This window comes from Apteryx mantelli, chromosome 5 (genome assembly GCF_036417845.1).
Source record: "Apteryx mantelli isolate bAptMan1 chromosome 5, bAptMan1.hap1, whole genome shotgun sequence".
NCBI lineage: Eukaryota > Metazoa > Chordata > Aves > Apterygiformes > Apterygidae > Apteryx > Apteryx mantelli.
Window position 1 is genome coordinate 27146881 of NC_089982.1, and position 25988 is coordinate 27172868.

The 25988-nt window shown below is 38.3% G+C and overlaps 1 protein-coding gene across 1 annotated transcript in view; it reads left to right on the forward strand.

Moving 5' to 3' along the window:
* The window catches only part of FAT4 (FAT atypical cadherin 4), a gene marked incomplete at its 5' end in the record, with an annotated part of 151727 nt that overhangs the window by 114340 nt on the left and 11399 nt on the right, over positions 1-25988 (forward strand). Inside the window, 7 exons of the mRNA XM_067297026.1 lie at positions 2434-6783; positions 15129-15233; positions 17044-17351; positions 21533-21618; positions 22114-22293; positions 23168-23292; positions 24519-24736. Coding sequence (XP_067153127.1) covers positions 2434-6783; positions 15129-15233; positions 17044-17351; positions 21533-21618; positions 22114-22293; positions 23168-23292; positions 24519-24736 — 5372 coding nt within the window. The remainder of the gene's footprint in view (positions 1-2433; positions 6784-15128; positions 15234-17043; positions 17352-21532; positions 21619-22113; positions 22294-23167; positions 23293-24518; positions 24737-25988) is intronic.

The window sequence follows — 25988 nt, forward strand, 5'->3', positions numbered from 1 at the left end:
TGTTTGTAAATGTTTTTTTGTCACCCCAAGCAATTCTTAAAGAGAATTTTGTCACCATCTTTGCAAAAAGCTGTATCTGTATTAGATGTTATGTTGTCTTTGAGCTGAAGTAAAGGCAAGCAGCAATGCTGTGTTTGTGGAACCTGCACCCAACAACTTCACTCAGTGCAGGAGTCAACTTCTGATTCCATTTATGTTTAAATAATCATGATAAGTGCAGAAATTAGAAATGAAAAAGTCCAAAATACCAATATTTTCTATTTACAGAATTGGCACTGAAAGGGGGGAAAAGAACTGGAGTATTTGTATGGGGATGGGGAGAATATACTGAAAGAGTCTACCATTCTGGCATCTTTCCAAGGTTTAAAATGGACCAATACTGGGACCTTTGTTATCTCAAAACAGTAAAAACTTTTTATAATATGATCACTGTATTACCAGTTTCACAAAATTGCAGTCATTGACTGGCTGTGGAAGTCAGCCATACTGTGCGCATTTACATGCATACAAATACATTGGTTCACAATGCCTGCAAGAAAAATGGACTACAAAACAGATTTTCCTTAAAACAAAAAAAGGTTATTTCTATTAATTGGGGTTTGCCTTCTAAGTTCTAAACAATTGCTATGACTTCTTTTTTTTTAATGGAAGAATGAATTTGTTTACATTTCTTCTGTGTTTCTAGAACAACTTCATCTAGGCATGTTATTGTTGCACAGGTGAATTTGCGTATGCTGAGTAGCACACAATGCCTTTGTTCACATGGAGTTTTGGGGGTGGTTTTTTCAATGTGTATATGAGGAGAATTCCTGGGTTTTACCAACATATTCTAGCAATATCTTTTCAGGCACTTTCTGTATAAAATCCTTTACAATTAGAAATATATGAAGAAGCCTAAGCCATATTTACTCTGGTGTTAACTAAGCGAAAATCTAGAGATATATGCACTTTTTTATTTGCAACTTCCTAAATTGATAATCCATGTGCCTACTTTCATTTAAAGGAAATGTTAATATCTTTTCAGACTAACTCATAAGTCTGTTGATAATTATTTGCCTAGAAGGCACGGAATCAATTTTAAAAAATTATTGCTTTCCAGTACAGAGTCTGAAATAGCTTTTCCAAAAAAGAAAGAAAAAACTCAAAACTTTTTCAAAACTTTTCATTTTATTCCAATTACAGAATATCTAGTCTGTAGTTTGAAAGAAAAACAAAGACTAATTCCCTTGGTTTTTTTTTTAATCAAGACTAAAAAGGGGGACTATTAATAATAATAATTAATAATATAATACGCTTAACCAAAGCAAAACTCTAATTTTGCCCTGTCCCATTTCTCTCAAGGTATTGAATACTGTCATTTTTAAATATTCCTCCCCTGGAGTACAAATCAGTGCACATGATAAATACTGACAAGAAGTATAGTTTTAAGGGAACACTGTCAAAGTCATTCCCATTTGTAACTGATTTTGCCTTAAGAGGTTGAAAACAACATGATTTATATACAGAAGTGGTGATTTCTAAGTTTCAGTACCAGCAAAACCGTCAGCAGAACATTCTGCAAATTGGTTGGACAGTGTCAAATTTGAAAGATGTGCCATGTATAAGATCTACAAACTCCAGTGCAAATGAACACCCTAGATTCTCCTTACAAATAGGCAAATATAGATGTTAACACACACTGTGCCCGTATGGTGGACCTTGGAGTGGAACATGCATCTGAAAGATCTGAGACACAATATATGCATGTTATTGCACTAGTGTGCAGTAGTTTTGTATTTCTATATGTTTTTAGCCCTATTTCAGATGACCAACATGCTTTTAAAAGTGTGGTCCCATTAGTTATCATCCTCAGAATACTCTCATAAGATCAGAAGCAGAAGGTTATTGGGGAAAAGAAGCAGCATCTGGGGGATAGGAAGAAAAAGGGCTGCAAGGCCAGGTGGGTCTGTAGGGCACTGTCTGTTCACCTGTATAACCTTAACGGTTGTTAAATTCTGGGCAAATAAACTATGAGTAACTAAAAAAAAAAATTCAATCTCATTTGATTTGTGGTTTTCATAATGGGAACGGTCTAGAAATGGGATGCTAGACTTTCAAAAAATTCTAGGTCCACTTTCTAGTGCAAATATATATGCAGCCACTGTCATCTGTACATGCATTTCTCTGAATGCAGGACCTGTCTTTCAGACCCACATTTTTTGGCTGCTTGCATGTTTTATGGGTATACAAACTCACCTACACGTTGTTGACCTTTTCTTCTTGTAGAAAAAGAGTTGATTTTCAGAACAGTAGAAGATACAGCATTATCCTTCAGGGAAAATACCAGGAGGGGCACCTATACTTCCAACTGTTTTAGAGTAAAAACTTGGCATCATATTTCCCATAATCGGTATATTCATTAATGAGCTGCCCTATCTGTGTTCTCCATTTCAGGTTCGTTTGTGTTTGCAGTTACTGTCACTGATGCAGATTCTGGCTCCAATGCTGAGCTCCATTATTCCCTTGTGGGAAAAAATTCTGAAAAATTCCACATTGATCCAGCAAGGGGAGCGATTATGGCTACTAACTCCCTGACAGAAGAATCTGAAGTTACATTTTCTGTTCATGTGAAAGACGGTGGCCTGTACCCCAAGACAGATTCCACAACTGTAACCGTGAGATTTGTAAACAAAGCAGAATTTCCTCGTGTTCAAGCTGAACAGGAGACTTTCACATTTCCTGAAAACCAAGCAGTTGGTACGCTTGTCACCACTGTTTCTGGGTCTTCAGCCAGAGGAGGTTCCTTGTCTTACTACATTGCAAGTGGTAACCTGGGCAGCACATTCCAGGTTGATCAAGTAACAGGACAGCTTTCCATCAGTCAGTCTTTGGATTTTGAAGCAATAGAGAAATATGTGGTTTGGATTGAGGCCAGAGATATGGGCTTTCCTCCTTTTTCCTCATATAAGAAATTGGAAATAACAGTGATAGATGTCAATGATAATGCACCAGAGTTTGAGCAAGATCCCTTCATTGCTGAAATAATGGAGAACCTGTCACCACGGAAGATACTAACAGTCACTGCTGTGGACAGGGACAGTGGTCTAAATGGACAGTTAAATTATGAAATAGTTGATGGCAATACGGAAAATAGTTTCAGTATCAGTCGAGCCACTGGTGAAATCAGAAGTGTCAGACCGTTGGATAGGGAGAAATTGTCTCAATACACACTAACTATAAAAGCTTCAGATAAAGGCACCCCACTCCAGAGCACTACTGTCAAAGTTGTCATTAATATTTTAGATGAAAATGATAATGCTCCTAGGTTTTCCCAGATATTTAGTGCTTCTGTGCCTGAAAATGCACCTCTGGGTTTTATAGTAACACGAGTCACAACTTCAGATGAAGACATCGATGTGAATGCTGTCAGCAGGTACTCCATAAGGGATACAAGTCTCCCCTTTATCATAAATCCAAGTACCGGGGATATTACAATCAGCAGACCGCTAAACAGGGAAGATACGGACCGCTACAGGATCAGAGTCTCTGCACATGACTCTGGATGGACAGTAAGCACAGATGTGACCATATTTGTCACGGACGTCAATGACAATGCCCCACGATTTACAAAGCCATCCTATTACTTGGAGTGTCCTGAGCTTCCTGGGATTGGATTGAAGGTCACCCAGGTTTCAGCCACTGATCCCGATGAGGGATCTAATGGTCAAGTCTTCTACTTCATAAAATCCCAGTCCGAGTTCTTCCGAATTAACGCAACCACAGGGGAAATTTTCAACAAGCAGTATTTAAGGTATCAAAACTCCAGCGGATCAAGCAATGTCAACATTAATAGGCACAGCTTCATAGTCACGTCTTCTGACCGAGGCAGTCCTCCTTTGCTAAGTGAGACAACTGTCACAATTAACATAGTAGACAGCAATGACAATGCACCACTCTTCCTTGCTAGGAAATATTTTACTCCTGTTACTAAGAACGTGAGAGCTGGTACCAACTTAATTAAAGTTACTGCAGTTGATGACAAAGACTTTGGCTTGAATTCTGAAGTGGAATACTTTATTTCTAATGAAAGCAATACTAATAAATTCAGACTAGACAGGAGTACAGGCTGGATTTCTGTGTCATCCTCACTAATGGCTGATTTGAACAAAAATTTTCTGTTTAAGGTAAAAGCAAAGGATAAAGGTAATCCTCCACTCTCATCTGAGGTAACTGTTGAAATAGTCGTAACAGAGGAAAATTACCATACACCTGAGTTCTCTCAAAGCCATATGAGTGTTACTATCCCGGAGAGTCATTCTGTTGGAACAGTGGTCAGGACTGTTTCAGCCCGAGACAGAGATGCTGCTATGAATGGATTAATCAGATATAACATTTCCTCTGGAAATGAGGCTGGCATCTTTGCTATTAATACATCTACTGGTGTACTGACACTAGCCAAACCCCTTGATTTTGAGTTATGCCGAAAGCATGAGCTAATTCTTACTGCCACAGATGGAGGATGGGTGTCCAGAACGGGTTACTGCAGTGTCACTGTTAATGTCATTGATGTGAATGATAATTCTCCAACATTCAGCCCTGAAGACTACTTTCCTAATGTATTAGAAAATGCCCCGAGTGGGACAACTGTTATTCGTTTAAATGCCACTGACTCTGATTCCGGACCTAATGCTGTGATTGCATATGCTATTCAGTCCTCAGATAGTGACCTCTTTGTCATTGATCCCAATACAGGAACTATCACCACGCAGGGGTTCTTAGATTATGAAACAAAGCAAAGTTACCATTTAACAGTTAAGGCTTTTAATGTTCCAGATGAAGAGAGGTGCAGCTTTGCTAGTGTCAACATTCAGTTAGAAGGGACAAATGAATATGTGCCCCGTTTTGTGTCCAAGCTTTATTATTTTGAGGTTTCTGAGGCAGCCTCCAAAGGTACCATTGTTGGTGAAGTCTTTGCAAGTGATCGTGATATGGGGACTGATGGAGAAGTCCACTACCTTGTCTTTGGCAATAGCAGAAAGAAAGGCTTCCAGATAGAAGAGAAAACTGGCCAACTCTATGTTTCAGGACCTCTTGACAGAGAAAAAGAAGAACGTATCTCCTTGAAAGTTCTTGCAAAAAATTTTGGAAGCATTCGTGGAGCAGATATAGACGAAGTAATTGTTAATATCACGATATTGGATGCCAACGATCCTCCTGTTTTTACTTTAGGAACCTATAATATACAAATCAGCGAGGGTGTTCCTCCAGGCACCCATGTCACATTTGTGAGTGCCTTTGATTCAGACTCTGTCCCTAGCTGGAGCAGGTTTTCCTATTTCATTGGGTCTGGCAATGACAATGGTGCCTTTTCCATCAACCCACAGACAGGACAGGTAACTGTTACTGCAGAACTGGATCGAGAAACTTTGCCCGTGTACAATCTGTCTGTGCTAGCAATTGATTCAGGAACACCATCAGCTACAGGAAGTGCCTCTTTATTGGTAACTTTGGAAGATATCAATGATAATGGCCCTACCTTGTCCACCAGCCAAGGAGAAGTCATGGAAAATAATCATGCAGGAACTCTGGTGATGACACTTCAATCATCAGATGCTGATCTCCCTCCGAATCAGGGTCCCTTTACATATTACTTGCTCAGCACTGGCCCTGCAACCAGCTACTTTAGCCTTAGCACTGCTGGTGTTCTGACAACAACAAGAGAGATTGACAGGGAGCAAATCAGTGATTTCTACCTATCGGTGATTACGAGAGACTCTGGCATTCCTCAGATGTCTTCCACAGGAACTGTGCAGATAAAGGTAATAGACCAAAATGACAACCCCTCTCAGCCCAGAACAGTAGAAATCTTTGTTCATTATTATGGCAACCTCTTCCCGGGTGGAATTTTAGGCAATGTAAAGCCCCAGGATCCAGATGTGTTAGACAGCTTCCAGTGCTCCCTTACATCAGGAGTTACAAGCCTATTCAATATTCCTGGGGGCACCTGTGACCTGCACTCACAGGCACGGTCCACGGATGGAGCATTCGACCTGGCCGTCCTCAGCAACGACGGGGTACATGGCGCCGTCACTAGCAGCATCCGGGTTTTCTTCGCAGGGTTCAGTAATGCCACAATTGACAACAGCATCCTTCTTCGCCTTAGTGTCCACACTGTGCGAGACTTCTTGATGAATCACTATCTTCACTTCCTGCGAATCGCCAGCTCGCAGCTGACGGGGCTGGGGACTGCCGTGCAGCTCTATGGTGTGTATGAGGAGAGCAACCGAACTTTCCTGATGGCAGCTGTCAAGCGCAACAACAACCAGTATGTGAATCCCAGCGGCGTGGCCACCTTCTTTGAGAGCATCAAGGAAATCCTTTTCCGTCAGAGCGGGGTGCGGATAGAATCTGTGGATCATGACTCGTGCCTGCTGAGCCCGTGTCAGAACGGAGGGAGCTGTATGAGAAGGCTCGCTGTGAGCACGGCCCTGAAAAGCCACGAGAGTATCCCCGTCATCATCGTGGCCAACGAACCCCTCCAGTCGTTTGTGTGCAGGTGCATGCCAGGATACGATGGGAATCTGTGTGAGACTGACATTGATGAATGCCTTCCCTCCCCGTGCCACAACGATGGGAGCTGCCACAATTTAGTGGGGGGCTTCTCATGCAGTTGCCCAGAGGGCTTCACAGGCATGGCCTGTGAGAGAGATGTCAACGAGTGCCTTGCCAGCCCTTGCAAAAATGGTGCCGCCTGCCAGAACTTCCCAGGAAGCTTCAATTGCATTTGTAAAACTGGATATACAGGTTTGTTTTTACTTCTCTTAATCTTACAGTCAAGATGAGATGGCGAATAGAAATGTACCGTTTTAGCACAAGATATGTTCCAACTATGATTATCTGAATATGAGTATTCAAAATAAGTGAAGAGGTTATCCAAAGTAAGATATTGGCAGTAATGAAAACTGAGAAGACAAGGTGCCCACAGTACTACTTTCTTTTGGTTCTGTCCTCCGGCAAGTCTTGCTTGCCTGATTTACATTAGAACAGAAGGATTTTACAAGAGCTATTTTAATTTATTAAATATGTAGAAACTGTTTCCAACATTTAAGTATGATTTTTCTGTTCTTGTTATTGTTATGCATATTGTGGTAGCATTTCAAGTCTGTTAGGAGTGTGCCAAGCAAGAAAGTCATCCTCTGCCCCAAATTGCTTACAGTCATACAAGACAGAAAACAGATGAAGGATGAGGGAAAGAAAACAGAATTCAGGCAAAATAATCAAGCATATCTGTTCCATATTTTGTCCCTTTGTCGATTATTTTTTTCATTAACAACAGAAATGGCTGCTGCGTTCTTACCTCTTCTGAGTATTTCTTCTCTAATATTTGTCATGCATTCAAACATAGCATTTTATCCCTAGAAGAGCAGGCCGATGTTTGCTTTGGTCGTTGAAAGGCTGTATTTTATACTGCCATGTGGGAAGAACATGTAGCATATTTGCAATCATCAAAGGGCACAGTGATCTAGCAAATTAAATTCCTGGATCCCTATGAAAAAATTCTGAATGCTTTCAGTCATTTTAAGAGAAATATCAGAAAGATTTAGGTTGCAAAATCTCTTGAGCTGCTTCTGCCATGGTAGCAAATCATGTTAGGAATACAATACAAAGATGTCCTCTCAAGGAAAAGAGGACTACTTGTTTATCCCAGCTAGTTATATAATCAAAACTTTGGCCCACTGAATTTGTCTGGTTGAAATCATTCTAGCATGTCTGTCTTCCAGCCTTAAGCTTCCTTTATTATTTGGGCTGAAATTTGTGAAAGCAGTCCTACTCAAACAGCATGCAAGTCTGAAGATCATATACATACTTGTTTTGTTCTGATGTGGAAAAATCTGTATTAGGAAGATCTGGGTTTTCCTCAGTCTGTGGTTCTTGCATGCATTAGGAAATCGTACATTTGCTCTGCTGTGATTTATGCTGCAACAAGAGCAGTGATACTTTATCCGTTATCATTGAATGTAAGGAGCATACATGAAAAACTCATTTTTTTGGAAAGTTAAAACAAAATTCAAGTAAGTTTACCAAAGTATTTGTAGAATATTACACTTCCTCTAGAAAAAATGTTGCCTTAAGAGTTAATTGTGTTGGAAGCTAATACTGTCTGGCATATATTTCGGTAGAATTCCCCTCGCCTAACTTAGGTGTCTGTAATGTAGGTGGCTACCTGTGAGAGAGGTGTCTAGGCTCCCGCTGTAGTCAGTGGAGGTCTACTCTCAATAGAGATTGCAGAGCAATTCAGCTCACCCTGAAGATTTTGATCTGGGGATGAACTCCTGATCTTTAATTACAATTTCTAAATGACAGTTTCTGGAAAAAAAACAGAGAAATATGGACTTTGCTATTGTGTGATGGCACAGGGTTACATCTAGCGTGTTCTACTGCTGCTTTGGAGCACCACAATTATAAAAAGTGTGTATCGCTGCAGTGACCCAGACTTTTTATGTGTGACCTTTGAATAAAATGCAAGCTCTAGCCTGATCTTTCTAACATCTATTCAGAGAAAGAAAAGAAAGACCCAAATAAAAAGCACAATTTACATCTAAACTTTATTGAGGTACAGAAATATCTCATTCAGGCATTTGTATCATGCTTAGTGCAACCTAAGTGAACAACAGTAAAAGAACTGAAAATATTTTTTGTTTAGCTGGATAGGATTCTGAATCATTTGATGGTATGATATTTAAGGAAGGTTTGAATAATTTTAACTATTGCTTATGGCCACTTTTTCCAGACATCATAAAGAGACTAAGTAGAGAAGTTAAGATTTATTCTAGGCTTTCATTAGCTCTTCCAAGGAGTGTTTCTGTATGTCAGGTGCTCCAGGGCATCCCAGGTTGGCACAGCCGTTCTCATTATGGTGTGGGTATTCAGGCTTCAAGAGCTGCTACCAAAACTCACTTGTAACCAGTGGCATGATCAGGGAGGTTGTTCTTTTTTTTTTTTCTTTTTTTTTTCTTAAAACAGATTAGTGCAGGAGAAGTCATATAGTTTATGGCAAATAAGAATGTCAGTCGATTTCAAAATGCAGGTTTAACCTCTTCACTGAAAGCATAGCTAGCAGTAGATACATGTTCAGTGTGAAAGGTCTCTTGATACAGAGGACACTGATGTGATCTTCTGTGTAAACCTCCTGAAGGTACTAGCAGGCCTCAGGTCAGTAGCAATTATTGTTAATGGACAAGTAGTTCTAATTAAGTTAATGATCCAGGATTTTATTTCGCGTTGTATTAGTACATCAGATTATTTTGCCAGGAGCGGGGCATAATAATTTTAGGGCACCTATCCTCTGTAATTCTTGAAGACATTAGCACCAGAGGTTAACTGGACATATGTTTGCTGTTGCAACTAAGCAAAGCACTTCATTAGCTCTAGCAGGATACAGTAATATATGCTTGTAGCCTATAATTTGAAACATTAAAGAAATGTCCAGGTCACTTTTTCTGATACTAAAGCTCATATCTTAACGCTCAACCCCTATATCAGCTAAAAATAAAGTTTTACATGTGACAAACACTTGGAAGAAATAAGAACATTTTAACTAAGAAAATGTGATGAGAGACTCTTACAGTTTGAAATGCTGGATTTCTTTCATGCTGTGAATTAAATGTGGCATCTGATATGAGCTTTTTTAAACTACTTGTCAACACAAATGATTTTAAAATAGAGTATCACTGAGGCAGACATTTATATTTAGGAGTCAGCTCTTTTTAAATCAGTTGTCCTTTGAGGAATCAGGCATTATTTAAGTACCCGAAGATTAACTGGTCAAGACAGAAAACAAGTGGCACCAAAGTTTGTAATTAAAAACCAAAATGTCTTTGGACTTGAATATCAATAAAGCTTATTAGATGAGCTCACAATCAATATTCAGTAAATTTACACTTTTTATGTTTGCACAGGCTAAAAAGCATATTTGAAATTCAAACTAATATTCAGTAGGTTCTGCAAACATGTCAGAGTACAGATTGTTTCAGAATGCTTGTCATAGAGAAGTATTATGTCATTATTATGCTACCAACATAAAGGGAATACAGCTGTTTGTGAGTTTAATCCTGGTTCATATATGACTAAAGATAGCCATAGTGAATGTAAAAATAAAACCTTGAAATTGTTTCTTCATGAATATAATCCCCAAGCGCCTCAGCAAAAAAAGAGACAACCAAAATAGAAAAATTCTAATTTGGTGTATCATATACATAGCTTTGCTGCTTCTCTTGGAGTGGAAATACAGCCTCATAATTGAATTTGCATGCTCTGTAAAAAAGATTAACACTGTACTGCATACAAGTGGAAATTACTATTTTCTGACACAGACTCTCTGTTCACTGTAAATTAGAGTACATGAGCTGTAGACCTTTATAACGGCTTACCTCAAAACTGAGTAGTCTTACTTTTACTTGATTTATTATGTTTTGTCAGCTGCATTTCACTTCATCACACTGCAAAGGTAATTTAGTTCATTTCACTGAACAGTATTATAAAGACAGATTACCTCAGAGCAACATCATTAGGGTTTAAAAAAGTCTGTTATAATTATATCTGTTAATGATGATCAAGTTTTGTTTTTAAAATAATCACTTTCTGAAAGGAATATACTTTGTGATTTACAGTAGTTGCCTGCCCTTCCTATGAACCCTTCATTTCCTGTTTTCCAGGACTCATTAAGATGAAGGAATGTAGATCTGTTAAATTTTTTCAAATGCAAGATTAAAATACTGAAAGAACTACTGTAAAAGATGGACATATAAACCCACAAAAACTAAAACTGTTGAATCAGCTGAAATCTAACCCAGAGCATTCAGTTGGTATCTGTTCCTGTTACATTTTTCAATTAAAAAAACAAAATGTTCTCAGGAAGTTCAATTTTTATATAAGCCTCTGCATCTGATAATATTAGCTTGAGATGATGAATGATAAATGCTATCCGGTATCAGTTATCCAGTGTTATCCTAGTTTTCATGGTCTTCAGGGTATTCATCTTTGCGTCAGAAAAATCTTTTTTGAATCTTTCAATATTTAAATTGAGAAGAGAGCTATACGCTGAACTAATTGCATCCTTCACCCAAACTGGACAATTACTAGAGACAGCTCTGGTTTGGTCTCTCTTTGGTTCACAAAACACTGACTGAGACATTTCCTTCCCCTCATTGGACTTGATACCCTGAAACACTAATCAAACATATATAATTAGGCTCGTTCATTATTCTGTCCAAATAAAATGATTCCCCAGCTCAGAAACGTGTAGTAGTCCAAAGCTGTGAAAATGCTTCTTGGAAAATTAAGTTGCATAAGCAATAAAAACAGGTAAAGCTCATCATTTTTCAAAGCACACTACTCAAGTAAGGTAGAGGTCTACCAGAATGTTACTCTTAAATTTATATGTTGTAAACCTTAAATCAGCAAAATGTTGTGGAAGATGACCGGTGCAAACCCAAACTACTCTAGGTTTGTGAGCTTTTAACAAAACCCATTGGATTCATCTTTTTGCAGAGCGGTATAGCTGAGCCCTTAGGCTCAGGTGAAGATTCTTGTATGCATCCTGGCAAACAGTTTCTTATCCTGTTCAGTCCAGTATGGTTCTTTGAGTTATTTGCTTTATCTGTGCGAGAGAGAATTTTAGAGTAACTAGTATTTGTATAAACTCTCTACTCAAGAAAAATAGTCTGCTTAAAAACTCCTTTTTTATCCATTAAAAGCAGCATCTAAATATAAGCATATTATCTCATGCAGAACAGGAAAATAATGGATTTGCAAGGGTGTTTTTTATTTTGGGGGGTTTCTTTTGTTTGTTTTTTCCCCCCAAACCTAAATCTTTGGTAGATACCTTACTGTGTCTGTAATCCATGAAATAGGTAAGCCACCAGGTAGAACTTGAAAAAATGCACTCTATTCTTATCAGCTCTTCACAGTTGCAGATGATTGAGTTGTTGGGTATTAAAGAGTTAGGAATATTTTCTACAGTATTAGCATGCTGTAAGGGAGATAACCAAAAGTAGTGGGGCAGCCTGTTATTGTCCTGGATGACTATAAATGCTGTGAGAATAAGGTGTTAAAAGAAAAAAGTAGAAGTTTAGTAGAAGTTGTAGGACCAATAAAGTTTAACTGGCATCACAGCAATTTATTTAGAGGAATCCCCAGAAAGAATAGGGATATAGTTTAGATTAAAAGGGAGGAGTAGGAAGGTGGATTTTGAACACCCAATGGAACGTGCAGAAACTACAACCTGACAGAAACTATCTGGATCTTGGCAGTAACCAGTACAGGCTGTCAACAGTAGCTTTAAATATGGAGACTTTTCTTTCAAGAATGGACAAGGAATGTGTGAGTTGCTTTCTTAGAAAAGTCTAAGGTGGGACTGATCAAAAATGCAAAAGTGGAAGGAAGTTTGGATGAATTGCTAACATTCAAGATGCTGCAGAAAAGAGGGAATGAGGCCAGTAGTGGAAGCTGTCTTCAGAAGGAGCTCGTGTCAGCTAACTGGTAGGTAAGGTTGCCTGGAGGAATACACCTAGGGAAAGAAATTCAGGAGAGTTGGAGTGTTTTAAAAGAAAAAAAAAGTACAACTAAAAGCTATCTTAAAGCAGAAGAAAAGATGGATGTCTAAAGAGTTCTGGCTGGTCACACCAGGAATTTTTTGAATGAAATGAGTTATATGCTAAATAGAAATAACAGTTTCTGTTGTTTTGGTGCATATGTAGAATTGTATTACATTATTTATTTATTTATTGCTCCTGCTCTCAGTTTTTAGTCTATAAGTCTCATCATCTGTTTATTAATTTTTTTTTAATGATCTAGCTTTATCAAAGTAATTTATTTTAAATCCTTATATGGAATAGCCATAGTGGTAAACTGGAATAATATTCCCAAGTTCTACTTTTGTTCTGCTGATATCTATCTTGTTTTCTAGAATAAGCGTGTTTAATGTGTTTGAAGAGGAAAAGTGAGCTTCAGAGACTTCTTTTGTTAGATCATTATCCAAATGTAAATAGATGCATTTTTCCCAGGTCTTTAGCACTTCAGTGAATGGTAGGGAATAGCCTAAATTTCTTCTTTATTTTAAATAAATATTAGTTTTAATAGCTCTGAGGAATTGTTTAATCAGAGTATTCGTCTTCTCCTGTGTCAAAACAGCTGGAATAAATGCAAACACACTTTTATTAGTTCCGTGAATTATTCAAACACTTGTATGAAGAAGATGTTGTTATATGCTGTTTAAAATGTGTGCAGCTAAAATAAACATCCATGCTCTGTTGCTGACTCAGCATATATGCCAGCTTTAATGACAGCTGAGAAAAAGAAGACTATTTAGTTAGGTTGTACTGATATAGATGTAGTAGGCTTTATTAGCTACACTTGATTTTTGTGATGTAAGAAATCTCATTGAGCTATAATTTAAGCATCTCTGCCTCACCCTTGCTACATGTCTTCTCAAGAAGTCAAAGAACAGCAATATAACTTTTAAATAAATAGAAAAATCTAAAATAAAAGTTAGCACATCCTTCAGCCACGTCAGTTAGAAAATAAACTATAAATAAATAAATAAATACCCCTGAAATGTAATTAGTTACAGATCCTGGAAATGTTTCCCAGATTTATGGTCAATATACAAGTTACATATTAACCACAGGAGCCCTCCAGTACTCCCTTTCCACCTTCCTTGTACTCGCACATGGAGAGCTGGTGCTCACACAGAAAAACTGGCTCAGAACTTGCTTAGCTTAAATAGAAAGCTGGAGAAAAAAAGAAGTTTCCTAATTAGGAGACTGAAGCCATGAAATTCTTAAAACACTAGCAGAATTAGTATAGCACAATTCTGGTTTTATGCAGTTTTAAAGAGACTGACAATCGTCTAAAGCCTGAGGACTGCATATGGTGTGTCGCTGTCATGTGATATGTGAGGATTACCTGGACGCTCACTGTGCAAGTTTATGTTGTACTCTACTTTAAATATATTTTATATTTGCATGGTGCTGGGAATAAAATAATTCATCATCAACGCAATAAGAAGTGTTTACAGCACTCCAACCTTATAGCCCTTGCTATGTATTTGTATGTATCATGGCGTAGATGAAATTCAAGGAGAGAGCTGGAAGAGCATACTTGATTTTGCTAGTTTTTGCATAGTGACATGAGGGACGATACTTTAAATATTTTGATGAACTGGCAGTGAAGGCTGGCACCGCTGACAGAAGGAAGGCAGGTACCAACAGTGGTATGTAACGCAAGTGCTGCTAAGCTGGTAAAAGCTAAGGAGTGAAAAAAATAAAAGTGAAGACAAATAGTTTGTGGTTAATGTTTCCATACAAAGAAAATTTTGGTTCTATACTTATACATATATTTGCAATTCTTCTTGTGATTCTGCATATTTGCACTTATTGAAAAAACGACAAAGAATCCCCTTGTCAGTATTCAGCATCTGTTAAAATCTTCACTTTCCTCTCCGTTCCAGTCTTTGTTGAAATGAATTATGTGACTTCAATTTATTCTCTAGTGAATAATATTTGCCACATGTGACAATGTCTGCTTAGAAAAGAACTGTATCCAGGGTAACATGTTTTAGCTCCTGAGGACTGTGGTCCCTCCAAGTCAGGAAGGAGATTGTAATTGATGAGGAAAAATAAGAAAAATCATATAATGTACAATAGCTGCCTGTGTTTGACCTGCTGTGTTCATATGGATTCCAGCAAGGGCTGTCTGTATCCTTCATCCCCTTAATACTAATGAATACTTTGCACTCAAAAAATAATAGAAAAAAAATTCTTTTAGTTCAGTAGCTCCTTTCATTTCATAATCTTTTACAGACACCAGTTAATAAAAAATCACAGCAACAGCATGAGATAATTACAACGAGATGCTTGAAATGTAAAGTGAATTTCTCCAGGCTGTGGTATGCCCATGTCAGGGCCAGGAGCAGTATCCTTCCTCCCACCAGTGGTCACCAGTGGTCCTTGGGATGATCCCCCCTTTCCAATGCGTGGCTCGGCAGTGCACGCAGCATTAATTCATAAGCTTGTTCCCTAAATGCAAGTCTTACTTGGAATTGACCTGAATATGCTGACCTAGAAAATCATTTTCTTCCCTAATGGCAGGGAAAACGTGCGATTCCGCTGTCAATTACTGTGAATGCAACCCATGCTTCAATGGAGGATCCTGCCAAAGTGGAGTGGACGGCTATTATTGCCACTGCCCCTTTGGTGAGTACACTTCTCCTCCCCTTTCCTTTCCTTTCCTTTCCTTTCCTTTCCTTTCCTTTCCGAATATTTTTCAAACTCCCATATTCACGCTCACCTCAATAAAACCAACGCCTCAGGGGTATGCGTGTAGGTCCCTACCCATGGGCAAGCGTTGGTCCTCTCCTGGCCCCGGGGTTCCCCTGGGCACCCGCAGAGCCGCAGCCCAACATGGCCAGACGCAGCATGGGCAGGGCTGTACCTTTTCGTTCAGGAAGGCTTCCTGCCCTTCCAAGGGGACAGCCCAAAATTTCGGGGAGTGCAGCCGGCTCGTGCAGTCACTGTGGCCGCCTTGGGTGCTCCCTCACCCCAGGAGGTCACGGGCTCCAGAATAGGGCCTGCTCTAATTCCTAAAATTAGGCAGTTTTAGGAGTGCTAGCAAGTAAGAGCGCCTGTGAATGATGACAGTATTCTTGTGTCCTACACACCTCTTAAGTGCAAGGAAGGCATCAACACATGCCTTTGGGTGATATTTCTGGGATTTTTTTAGTTTTTCTTTTGAGGAATTAAGCTGTTTCACATGCACAATTCATCAAAATATCTGTAGACAAAGAATTAGTGAGTACACATTTTTCTGCAAGTGAGGAGCATAGCATTAGGTATTGGCACTTACTTTTGTATTTAGTAGATTTCATTAAAGAGCATAGGAGAGGCCTTGACTAGATCAAGACAGCTTTATCAGTCCACACAAGTACTTGTCCGTTTGATTTATTATATGTTAAAAAAGTTTTATGTTCCACAACCAGAATACAATTCCAATAATAAAATCTGAGAAGCATACATGGTACTATCAAAATAGTTTAACAATTACTAGAACTTAATTATCACAAATTTCTTTTATGGAAAGAACCCAATTAAGATATAAAACAGCACAGACATTTTAAGGTATCTCAATATAATTGCGGCAAGGTTGGTTCTGAATGCCAGAATTGTCATTGTTCATATAGAAGAGCATGAATGTAAGTGCAATAGATTAATGCAGAAACCAGATAAACCTGAGAAATCATCTACAATGTTTTAAAGCTACTAAAAACCCTTGCACAAAAGAATGGTTCTCAATACACATTTGTAACTACCTTTGTATATGTTTTTGTATCTACTACTTGGAATAATTTTATTCTATTTCATTTCCCATATTTTTCTTTTCTTTAGAGTTCATTCATTTCCTATATTTATAGTCACAGTCCATTGTAAATGTAGCTAATGTTCATAAATTAAGCATGTTTTTTTCTCATTGTGTCTGCAGTAAAAAAAAATCAAAGGAAGGTAACTGGCTAGAGAGAACTGAAAAGAAAGATACAGAATGCATCAAAATATTCAGGTTAATAAAAATACTGAGAAGGCCTAATGTTTTTATCACATATATGCTATGTGTTTATATCATAAATATCATAAATGTATGTTATAAATTATAACCAGTGATTTGGAAGCAGTTCAGAAAACACCCATACAGGGAAAAATAAGCTCAACTTGCAAAATTATGTACATACCTGGATTAACAAATGCCTGATAATAATAACCATATTTGACATAGTTATCAAACTTGGCTTTTTGGTTTTCTGGAGAAGCCATAAAGGCTAAATGAAGTTTATCTTGTTTTTTAACAAAAGTAACTTTCTTTTTTTGGTGTATTATTAATTATAAAATAGAAGCTTTTTAGAGAATCTTTGTATCGTAAGCCTGTCTAGAGCACATCAGTACTTAGCTTGTTTCAGAGGGTACACTACATGAGGCAAGAACTAACTGATACAAGATTTTATTTTTCATTTTGCAGGTGTTTTTGGGAATCATTGTGAACTGAATAGTTATGGTTTTGAAGAGTTGTCCTATATGGAGTTTGCCAGTATGGATCCAAACAATAATTACATCTATATAAAGTTTGCCACTATAAAAAGTAACGCCTTACTGTTATACAACTATGACAACCAAACTGGAGAGCGGGCAGAGTTTCTGGCCCTGGAAATAGCAGAAGAAAGGCTGAGGTTCTCCTACAACCTTGGCAGTGGCACGTACAAGCTTACCACAACTAAGAAGGTGTCTGATGGACAATTTCACACGGTTATTGCCCGGAGGGCTGGAATGGTAAGAAATGCTAAAATGAGGATTAAAGAAAAGTTCAGCCAAGTCACTTTGTCTTCTACATGAATTCAGAGGAACGTGACATTAGTAACATTATATTTGCTAGCTGAAGCTCCAACTTTGGATGAAAACTCCCTCATTTCTGTCTTATCCCAGCTGACTTGAAGACCGATAATGGTTAGTTTAGAATAATAATTATAGTGAAAAATAATTAAAAAAACATGCAATGTCCTGCACTCTAAATGTGAAAAATGAGAACCATGAATAATTACTGAAATAAATTTCTACACATGCAGCTAATTAACTCATGCTGATTGCAGGGATGATTATTAGGGAAGACTAATTAACTAAAGTAACTACACAAAGCCTCAAAATAATTTACCTTAACATTTGGAGAATAGAAGAAGGCAAACTTTGAATTCTAGGGATCTGTGACCTCCTTAGGCTCGTTTAGAGATTTTACAAATCTCATCAGACTGGAAGCCTTTTTTTGCCTCTATAACATATATGTAAAAATTCCAAAGGTGTTTATGGTGCTACATTGAGAGAGATTTGGGGGGCAGAGAGGGGCTGAAGGAGGAGGTGCTTTTTTGTTCCCCAGAAAGCATCTGAGGGAAGGAATTCTGCCAAAAACTAGGCTGGGACAACTGATTGCCATATGCTTGGTACTCTGACCCTTCTCCTGCCTTCATATTTTTTCCAGTAAATGTTTTCTATTCCTTTTCTCTCATTTTTTTAAATAATATTTCTAAAGCAGAACATAAACCAAATGCTCTTTGAGTTCAAGCCAAGGTTTTGGACTCCACAGTGTTTGAGTTAGAAATGAAACCAAATATATTTGCCATCTATAATCTAGTAACTATTGCCCAACAGCTCCCTTTTCAGACAGATATGGCCAGCGTATATGGAATCCCATATTCCTCCCATGTTTGAAATTAAAGTCACATAAGAATAATATATGGTTGGGGCTCCTCATTTTGTTTTACATTTCAAGCTGGAAGTGATGTGGGGAATAAAAGAATAAACTGTTCTGCCCAGCTTGGCTCTTCCTGAATCCCAGGAGAGATTTGCCATCGCTACATGCTGCAGAAGTCAGCGCTGCTGAGATACAGCCCTTTTATAGCCCTGAGCTGCTCCTGGTTGGGAGCGCTGTGCTGAGGAGCAGAGCATGCTCGCGTCATGGCCAGGCTGCCGCGGCTGCTGCATGAGCCTTCACTCGGGACAACGTGTCCACAGGCACAAATGTCCTCAGCAGAGCAGGGTGCCGTGTTGCCGACCAGTCCGTGGTTCCGTATAGCAGCAAGACTGCTTTTCTCCTGGCTTTTCTGAATGCTTCTTTACTCTTTCCTCTTAGAGAGTCTTGAGCCTGAAGCTGCGTTTCAGCTAAATATTGTAAGACCTGATTTCTCCTCTTTCCCATGTTGAAAAGGGATGGTGTGGTCTTCAGCTGGATATGCAAATCCAGTGGGGGCATGTGGGTTTATAAGGGTTAGATATCCACATGTGATGATGGATAGTTGTGACATTGGGTAATGGCTTTGTTTTAATGTGCATTAACATCAGATACTTAATACTTTTGGGTCCCAGCTTCCTAGTAGTAATGCTCAAAGGCACACCTAAGTCTTGAAAGGCACCAAGTTCACATTTTAGCAACTAATTTGTTATGATATTTGTATGGAAAAGATTTACATGCCTAAGTAAAGATGCACACGTTAAAAATTGCAACAAATAAATGAAATACACTTAAGAACAAATAGGACAGAAAAATGAGTTTTAGTTGTGGGTATGCTGGAGGTCTAGACTATAGAAGAAGAGAGAACATAGAAAGGACTTTTTAAAGAAAATTAAGGTATGAATGCCTCGGACTGAAAGCAGTCATTAAGGCAAGCTTTACCTTTGTGTGGCTTTTTTGTTTAAACCTGCTCAGTGATATCAGCTGTTTACAAACACAATATGTGTAAAGAATCACCTTTGTCTTAGACATTTTTTCTGCAGCAGAAATATCTCCCAGGTGTCCAAAAATGTATAAAATAACCCCCCTTCAGGATTTCAAATCTGTCATTTCCTACAGCACAGTGGGATTTTATCGGAAACTGGTAAAATCATTAAGTTGTCAGTCCTGAGATATTGCAGAGTGACAGGATAGAAACTCTCATAATGTGGCAAGGTAACCATAGAGTAATGCTTAAGTAACAAGCAGGAACATTTGACTAACATTAGAAAATAAATTGTATGAACTCTGGTCCAAGTAAAATATATTCTCAAATATCTAGACCTTCAGTTGGGGTTGTAGCTTGGCTTTCAGAATGCATAGCAATGTAAGTTAGGGAGATTACATTGATTGAGCTAAGAACAAAAAACTCGCTTCATTTTTGTTGTTGATATTCTGAAGGAAAATATGTATGCATATGATGGCATACAGACCAGTCAGCTTATTATTCTTGCTATGAATTGTTTCATTTATACAGGGCATATAATGTGCTTTGGAACTGCAGACTGACGTTTCTCAGAAGTAGCCTACTCATTATGTATAGAAAGAAATTCAAGATAAACTTCCATTAAAAAAAAGTAAACCGAACAATTTAGATTTAGCATAGGACACGGTTTAGGGCTGAGACCTATGAATTCATTTGGTCAATACAATGCATCAGCTCATGGTAGGTACTTAGAAATAGCATGAAGAATCTGTAGGGATTCCAACAAGACGTTATTAGCAATGGGTGAACTTAGTTGCAGGAGAGAAAAAAAGACATTCACACAGTAATGACATACCGATAGCTGTTGCTGTTTGCTCAGCTCCCGCAGAGTTACCTAAATGAAAATGTAAACCATAGCATTTTTAAGAAGTAATGTTTGATTTAAATTTGCCGTAAAACTCTACCACACATCTAGTTGTAACATGAGAAGCTGATATGTACAATTGGTGGATTATGTTTATTTGTTTGAAATTTTGACTTAAGGAATAACTGCCCTTCAGTTTTGTTTTGCAGCACATCTGTTATTAATAAATTACTGTGGGCAAAATTCTTTGCTAAATCAAAAATAAAAAACAATTAAAATCAGCAGGAATTATGTAGCGAAAGCTTTGGTTAGACGTTTAGTATAGAGATTACAAATAAATGTGCCATGTTTCACTTTAGCGTAAATTACTGAGATTAATAATGAGGCAACTCTATTGTCATAGGATTGATGGCTTCAAGATAATAAATTAAAGAGAAAGACTGCTCTGAGTACTCTTGATGCCCAGTACTTCTCTGAACATTAGTTTGGTCCAAGTGTAGATATCCTCATCTTTCACTATTATCAAGGTAGGGTAAATAGGTCCCTTGAGACATATCGGCCTCAGGGGTTACCTTACTCCAGCACACAGGACAGGTACAAAAGAAGCAGGAAGAGTGTAATAGCTCTCAGGGTAGAAATTTCAGCGTTACGGAAGAAATTCAACAAAAGAAATATTTGAGGTAATTTCTATGACCTAGCAGGACATGAAGGAGAACTTCCTCTTTGTTCTAGTGTCCTCAGTCATCATCCCAGTACGTTTGCTCAGGGATTTTCAGGGAAATGGAGCAAGTGAGATAAGACCTCCATTCAGATATTAAAAACTTTTGGTTTGGGTTTTTTTTCTGAGGGAGAAAGAGGAGAGGGAGGGAGAGAGAGAGGAAGGCAGAAAGAGAGGGAGGGAGAGGGATCTATTTGGGATATTATGCCATTTTTAGCTAGTAATCTTAAGTGTTTGTACTCCCAGCTTTTGTTACATGCTATTTATCCAGTTTGAACAATATTTTTAATGTTATGGTCAGACCCATGAAGGAATACCCACTGTCTTAGGCAGGAGTAATCTGTTCAGATCAAGAATAGGATATAGTATGAGCCAAAATAACTGCAATTTCAAGGGGTAAAGCGAACAAACATGCAGAAACCCTACCCAGATCTGAAAACTTTAACTGACTCTTTGTGTGAACCTGCCAATTAACTCTCTCTCTGTTAGTATCTGAATCTTGGTATTCACGATGTTAATGCAGAATTTAGTTGATCGGTGTCTCTGGAGTGTCTTGAGATCGTGAGTGGCATATAAGTGTTCCATTCTAGCCAAGCCTTTGATGCAATATTTTAATCATAAACATTTAATATGTTGGGGATCTACAACCTTGTATTCAGCATATTTGTATGTGTGGCTTTTGCAGGCAGCATCACTGACAGTGGATTCCTGCTCTGAGGATCAGGAGCCAGGCTATTGCACTGTTAGCAACGTGGCTGTTTCTACTGACTGGTAAATAATTCTTCTTCTTTTATTTTTTTTATTTTTTTGCTGTAAAGTAAAAAGTAAAATGAAAAATCCCCCTCTAAAATCAGAGAAAATTGGAATAATAATTACATGCCCTTAGCCCAGTCCCGAGCAAGGGATGGATACGTAGGCTTTAGTCCTTCAAGAGGCATTTAAAGGTGAGTGTCATTTCCTCCCATCTTCTTTGCAGAAGCAAATTAAATTCTCTACATGTCCTGCTACTCCCCAATTCAGGCTGCATTCTCATAGTGCATAAGGCAGGGATTTTATTCAGAAATCCCTGATTCCCAAATCCCTCTCTGTCCCCAGCTCAGGGGAAACATGAGAAATGTACAACTATGTGTAGTCTGCTTGTGGGTGTAAATGGGGCTAGGAGAATACAACTTAGCCACAGACCTTAGCTGATACTTACAGTTCCTTTGTTGTCATTGCTATCTTATGTCTGATATTAATTAATTGATTTTTCTGACTTTTTTATAGGACTCTTGATGTACAACCAAATCGAGTTACTGTTGGTGGCATCAGATCTCTAGAGCCAATCCTTCAAAGGAGAGGACAGGTGGAAAGCCATGATTTTGTGGGCTGTATAATGGAGTTTGCAGTCAACGGACGTCCCCTGGAACCCAGCCAGGCTTTGGCAGCTCAAGGAATCTTAGATCAGTATGTCTGCTATATATGGTATCAAATGGACAGCGTTTACAATAAAGGAAACTGGCAGGAAAGTTAGGTGCTATTCAGTTCAAACACCTTTAGATATTTCTTGTAAAAAATGAGTGTAGAATTTATTCTAAAGCGTGAAGAATTTAGGGAGAAAGTGAATTTGGATGAGAGGTTCACTAAAGATTTCAAAGACTTCAGAAAAGCAGCATCATTATATTTCTATTGCAATTTGTTATTAATGTTGCTTTACAGGCTGAAACAGAGTAGCCCTGTTATTCAGTTTCTTTATAAATTCCACCTGGATTTGACTGTACTCACATGGTTCACTAAACCTCAACTCCCTCTTATTTCTTTTTAATCCTCCATGTCTGTTCTATCACTTTGCCTCTCAAGTATCACTGAATTTCCCTCATATCCTCCAAGTGGTCTCTCAGAAATGATTGATTAGCTGAGTCTATTGTTTTTTTCCATCTCAGTATTTGAAGTCACAGTTGTAGCAATAATGTCAGTCAGACGTCCAAATTTGCTAGCTCACCCTTCCTCTTTCTACCCCAAGTTTGCACTGTTCTTTTTATGAGGTCTCCTGAGGTCTGCAGCATAGAAAGCCCTAAAAGAGTTGTTTCTTCTCTTGCATAACAAATAGAAATTTTCCCATCTCCGAATTCTTTTCTCTTTTGAAAGCCTGTTACAACTTGGCACTGAAAATTGGGATCCATTTAGAAACATGAGCTGTCTGACAGGAAGGGCCCTTCAATTTTTGCATCTCTGTGGAGAAGAAAGGGACTGTCGTTTGCATGCATGACCCTTTCCAGCACGTTTGCTCTGTTTATTTGTATGCACATTCTTCAGGATCTGATTTTCTGGTTTGTTTCAGATGTCCAAGATTAGAAGGCGTTTGTATGACTAGCCCTTGCCAACATGGTGGGACCTGTGTTGATCACTGGTCATGGCAGCAGTGTCATTGCAAAGATGGACTGACAGGAAAGCACTGTGAAAAATGTACGGAGAGGATTTCACTATCTTTCTGTTCACTGTACAGCTAACTGTATGGTTTCACCAAATGCAGTGAGAGGTTTTTTTCAAGTGCACAGGATAATGAATTTTATAAAATAATGAAAGCATGCAGCATGCTTGCCTCTTAAATAATTATGAAGGAAAAGTCCATGATGGACTGCAGTCCTTAGTTGAGTTAAAAATAGCAGCGTGTACATATACCATATTTTCCTGCATATATATTACACTTCAGATAACTTGTATGCATTTAGAATTACTGCTTCCTGGTAACAGGTAACCAGAATAAGGTTATCCCATAGCAGGGGTTAGTTTGCTGTGGGGAGGTAGGAGGGTAGGGAAAGGCTCTTGATATAAAGAAATCTTTAGGGAAAACTTTCCCTTGTGTAAACATTGTGTGCATGTGCTTATGGCTTCTCTGAATTGTAGGCTTTTTTTATCAAAGGACCATCAGATTATATGCATAAAAATCTGATAAATGCAATGTAAATAAATGCAAGCCATTTACACTTTTTAAGGTATCTGTAATTATTCTGAGGTTATTAACTTGCATACAGATAACTCTATAAAGCAATACGAGTTTGCCTAGGAGAGCAAGGTGATTTATTTACATGTAGTATAAAGACTGTTCTTTAAAAGCCATTTAATTATGTTCAGGTAATAGGCTTTGTTTTCTTACATGTTCCATTATTGTTTTGCTGATTTATATGCTTTTATTGTACTTGTTTACAGAAGAATTTTGCCATTATTTTAACAGCATTTGGTAGTCAATGCTTTGCCATTTTTTTATTCTTTTTGTGCCAGACCGAAGGTCTGCTGGTGTAACAAATAGTCATTATCTCTGCCCTGAAGAGCTTACAGTTCAATATATCATGAAACCCTGCTTGCAGTAATGGAAATAGTAACATCTCTGGGAAGGAATTATAGTTCTGAGAGCCAAATTTTTTTCCCTACTCCCTCACTCGTTCCCTAGCGAGTTTTAATTTACTATTGACTGATACCAGCAGTAAATTATTAGCACACTCCCACTCTCAGACACATATTCTGGTTCAAGCCAAAGAGTAAAGGGGCTGAAGCTGTCATTCAGTCCTGCTCTCCCCACTGGCCTGCTCTGAACTTGATCTCTTCTCTGAAGAAAATAGTTATTACTAGGCAGATAATCACTGTAGCTATAATGCACTGCATACTCAGTACTTTCCTCGTCTTTGTCCCAGATATTACTGCCGACACCGCCTTATCACTAGAAGGCAAAGGACGACTTGACTACCACATGAGCCCAAATAAGAAGCGAGAATACATGATGAGACATGGTACTAGAGGTGCCAGCTTGGGACCCCTGAACGTGGACCACTTGGAAGTGAAATTCAGGACAAGAAGTGAGAATGGAATTTTAATTCACATCCAGGAAAGCAGCAACTTCACTACTGTGAAGGTAAGATTACAGCTAATGCTCAGTTTGGTTTGACTGGACAGTCTCATATGTAGTGATCAAAATCACATTTTTCCATTACCCTTGCTGTTTCCTTTATAAAATATTAGGCCTTTAACTAAGGCTAGGCACTGCTCCAGCATCATTCATCTTCTCAACAATTCCCTTGCTATTTGCCAAGGTATCAGAAGATCTTGATGGTTTTGTATCTAATCAGTTTTGTCTAGGCTCCAAATAGTGACTGTTTTAAGACAGCAGGAACACTCTTCATTGCCATACTTCTTATCGTCATTAAGTTACATTCTGCAGAGCAAATCATTTCATTATTGGCCTTTTATCTTTTGATTTTTCAGGCCTCAAACCCAGACCCTCCTCAAGCTAGCAAACAAGTGCCAAAATGTTTTCATGAATTCCTACTAACATGGCTCATTGTTATCAAATTAGGAAGTAAGAAATAACCTGAATTCATAAAGTTACCCATAGACCGATGTCAATTTTAAATAATTTTGAGATATGTAGCTAAATTAATGCTTCAAATGCCCCACAGTTGTTTTTCCCAGGAGTTTATTGCTGCAGAAGTTACCTTTCTCAAGAGAAAGCGATGGTTCAGTTCCTGGCTATGACTCAGCCCACTTACTCATAACTCTAAATGAGTACAGCAGTGATGTTGGCAAGCCCCTTTATTGGGTAGGTGTAAGCTCCAAGTTTCCTTGACTGCTGTAAGGCTTTCCAAGTTTTTTTCCTCAACTGTTAAAGAAACTCATGGAGAAATTCACACTTTCTAAGCTTCGGCCCCATTGATATTGTCCACCTGCCTGATTCCTCTCCTGATCAGAGGTACGTGGCTTTTCTCACACACCAGTTGCTTTTAAGAGACCAGCCTGCATTACTTCACTGACATAAACTTTTACCACATCATTTGATAGGAAGGTTCTGTCTCCTAGTCATATTATCTGAGAAGATCTCATTATTTTGAGTTCTGGAGAAAAAAATTATATACTACCATTTTCTCCTTAGTAAAATTTGCTCCACAAGTGTTATTAAAAAAAAAAAAAAAGTAGCTTTTCATGGCTGAAAGCACTAGTGGTATGTTTATGCAAATACCCGTTTATTGTTAATATTGGTGAAGTTATACAAGCAGGCCAAGAGCGTCAAGGCCCAGATCCAGCTGCATAAGGACAAATTGCTGAGGTTAGCCTAGTAACATATGTGGCAGTTTAAGGAAGAAGACATAACTTCGCTGTACTGCACTGAT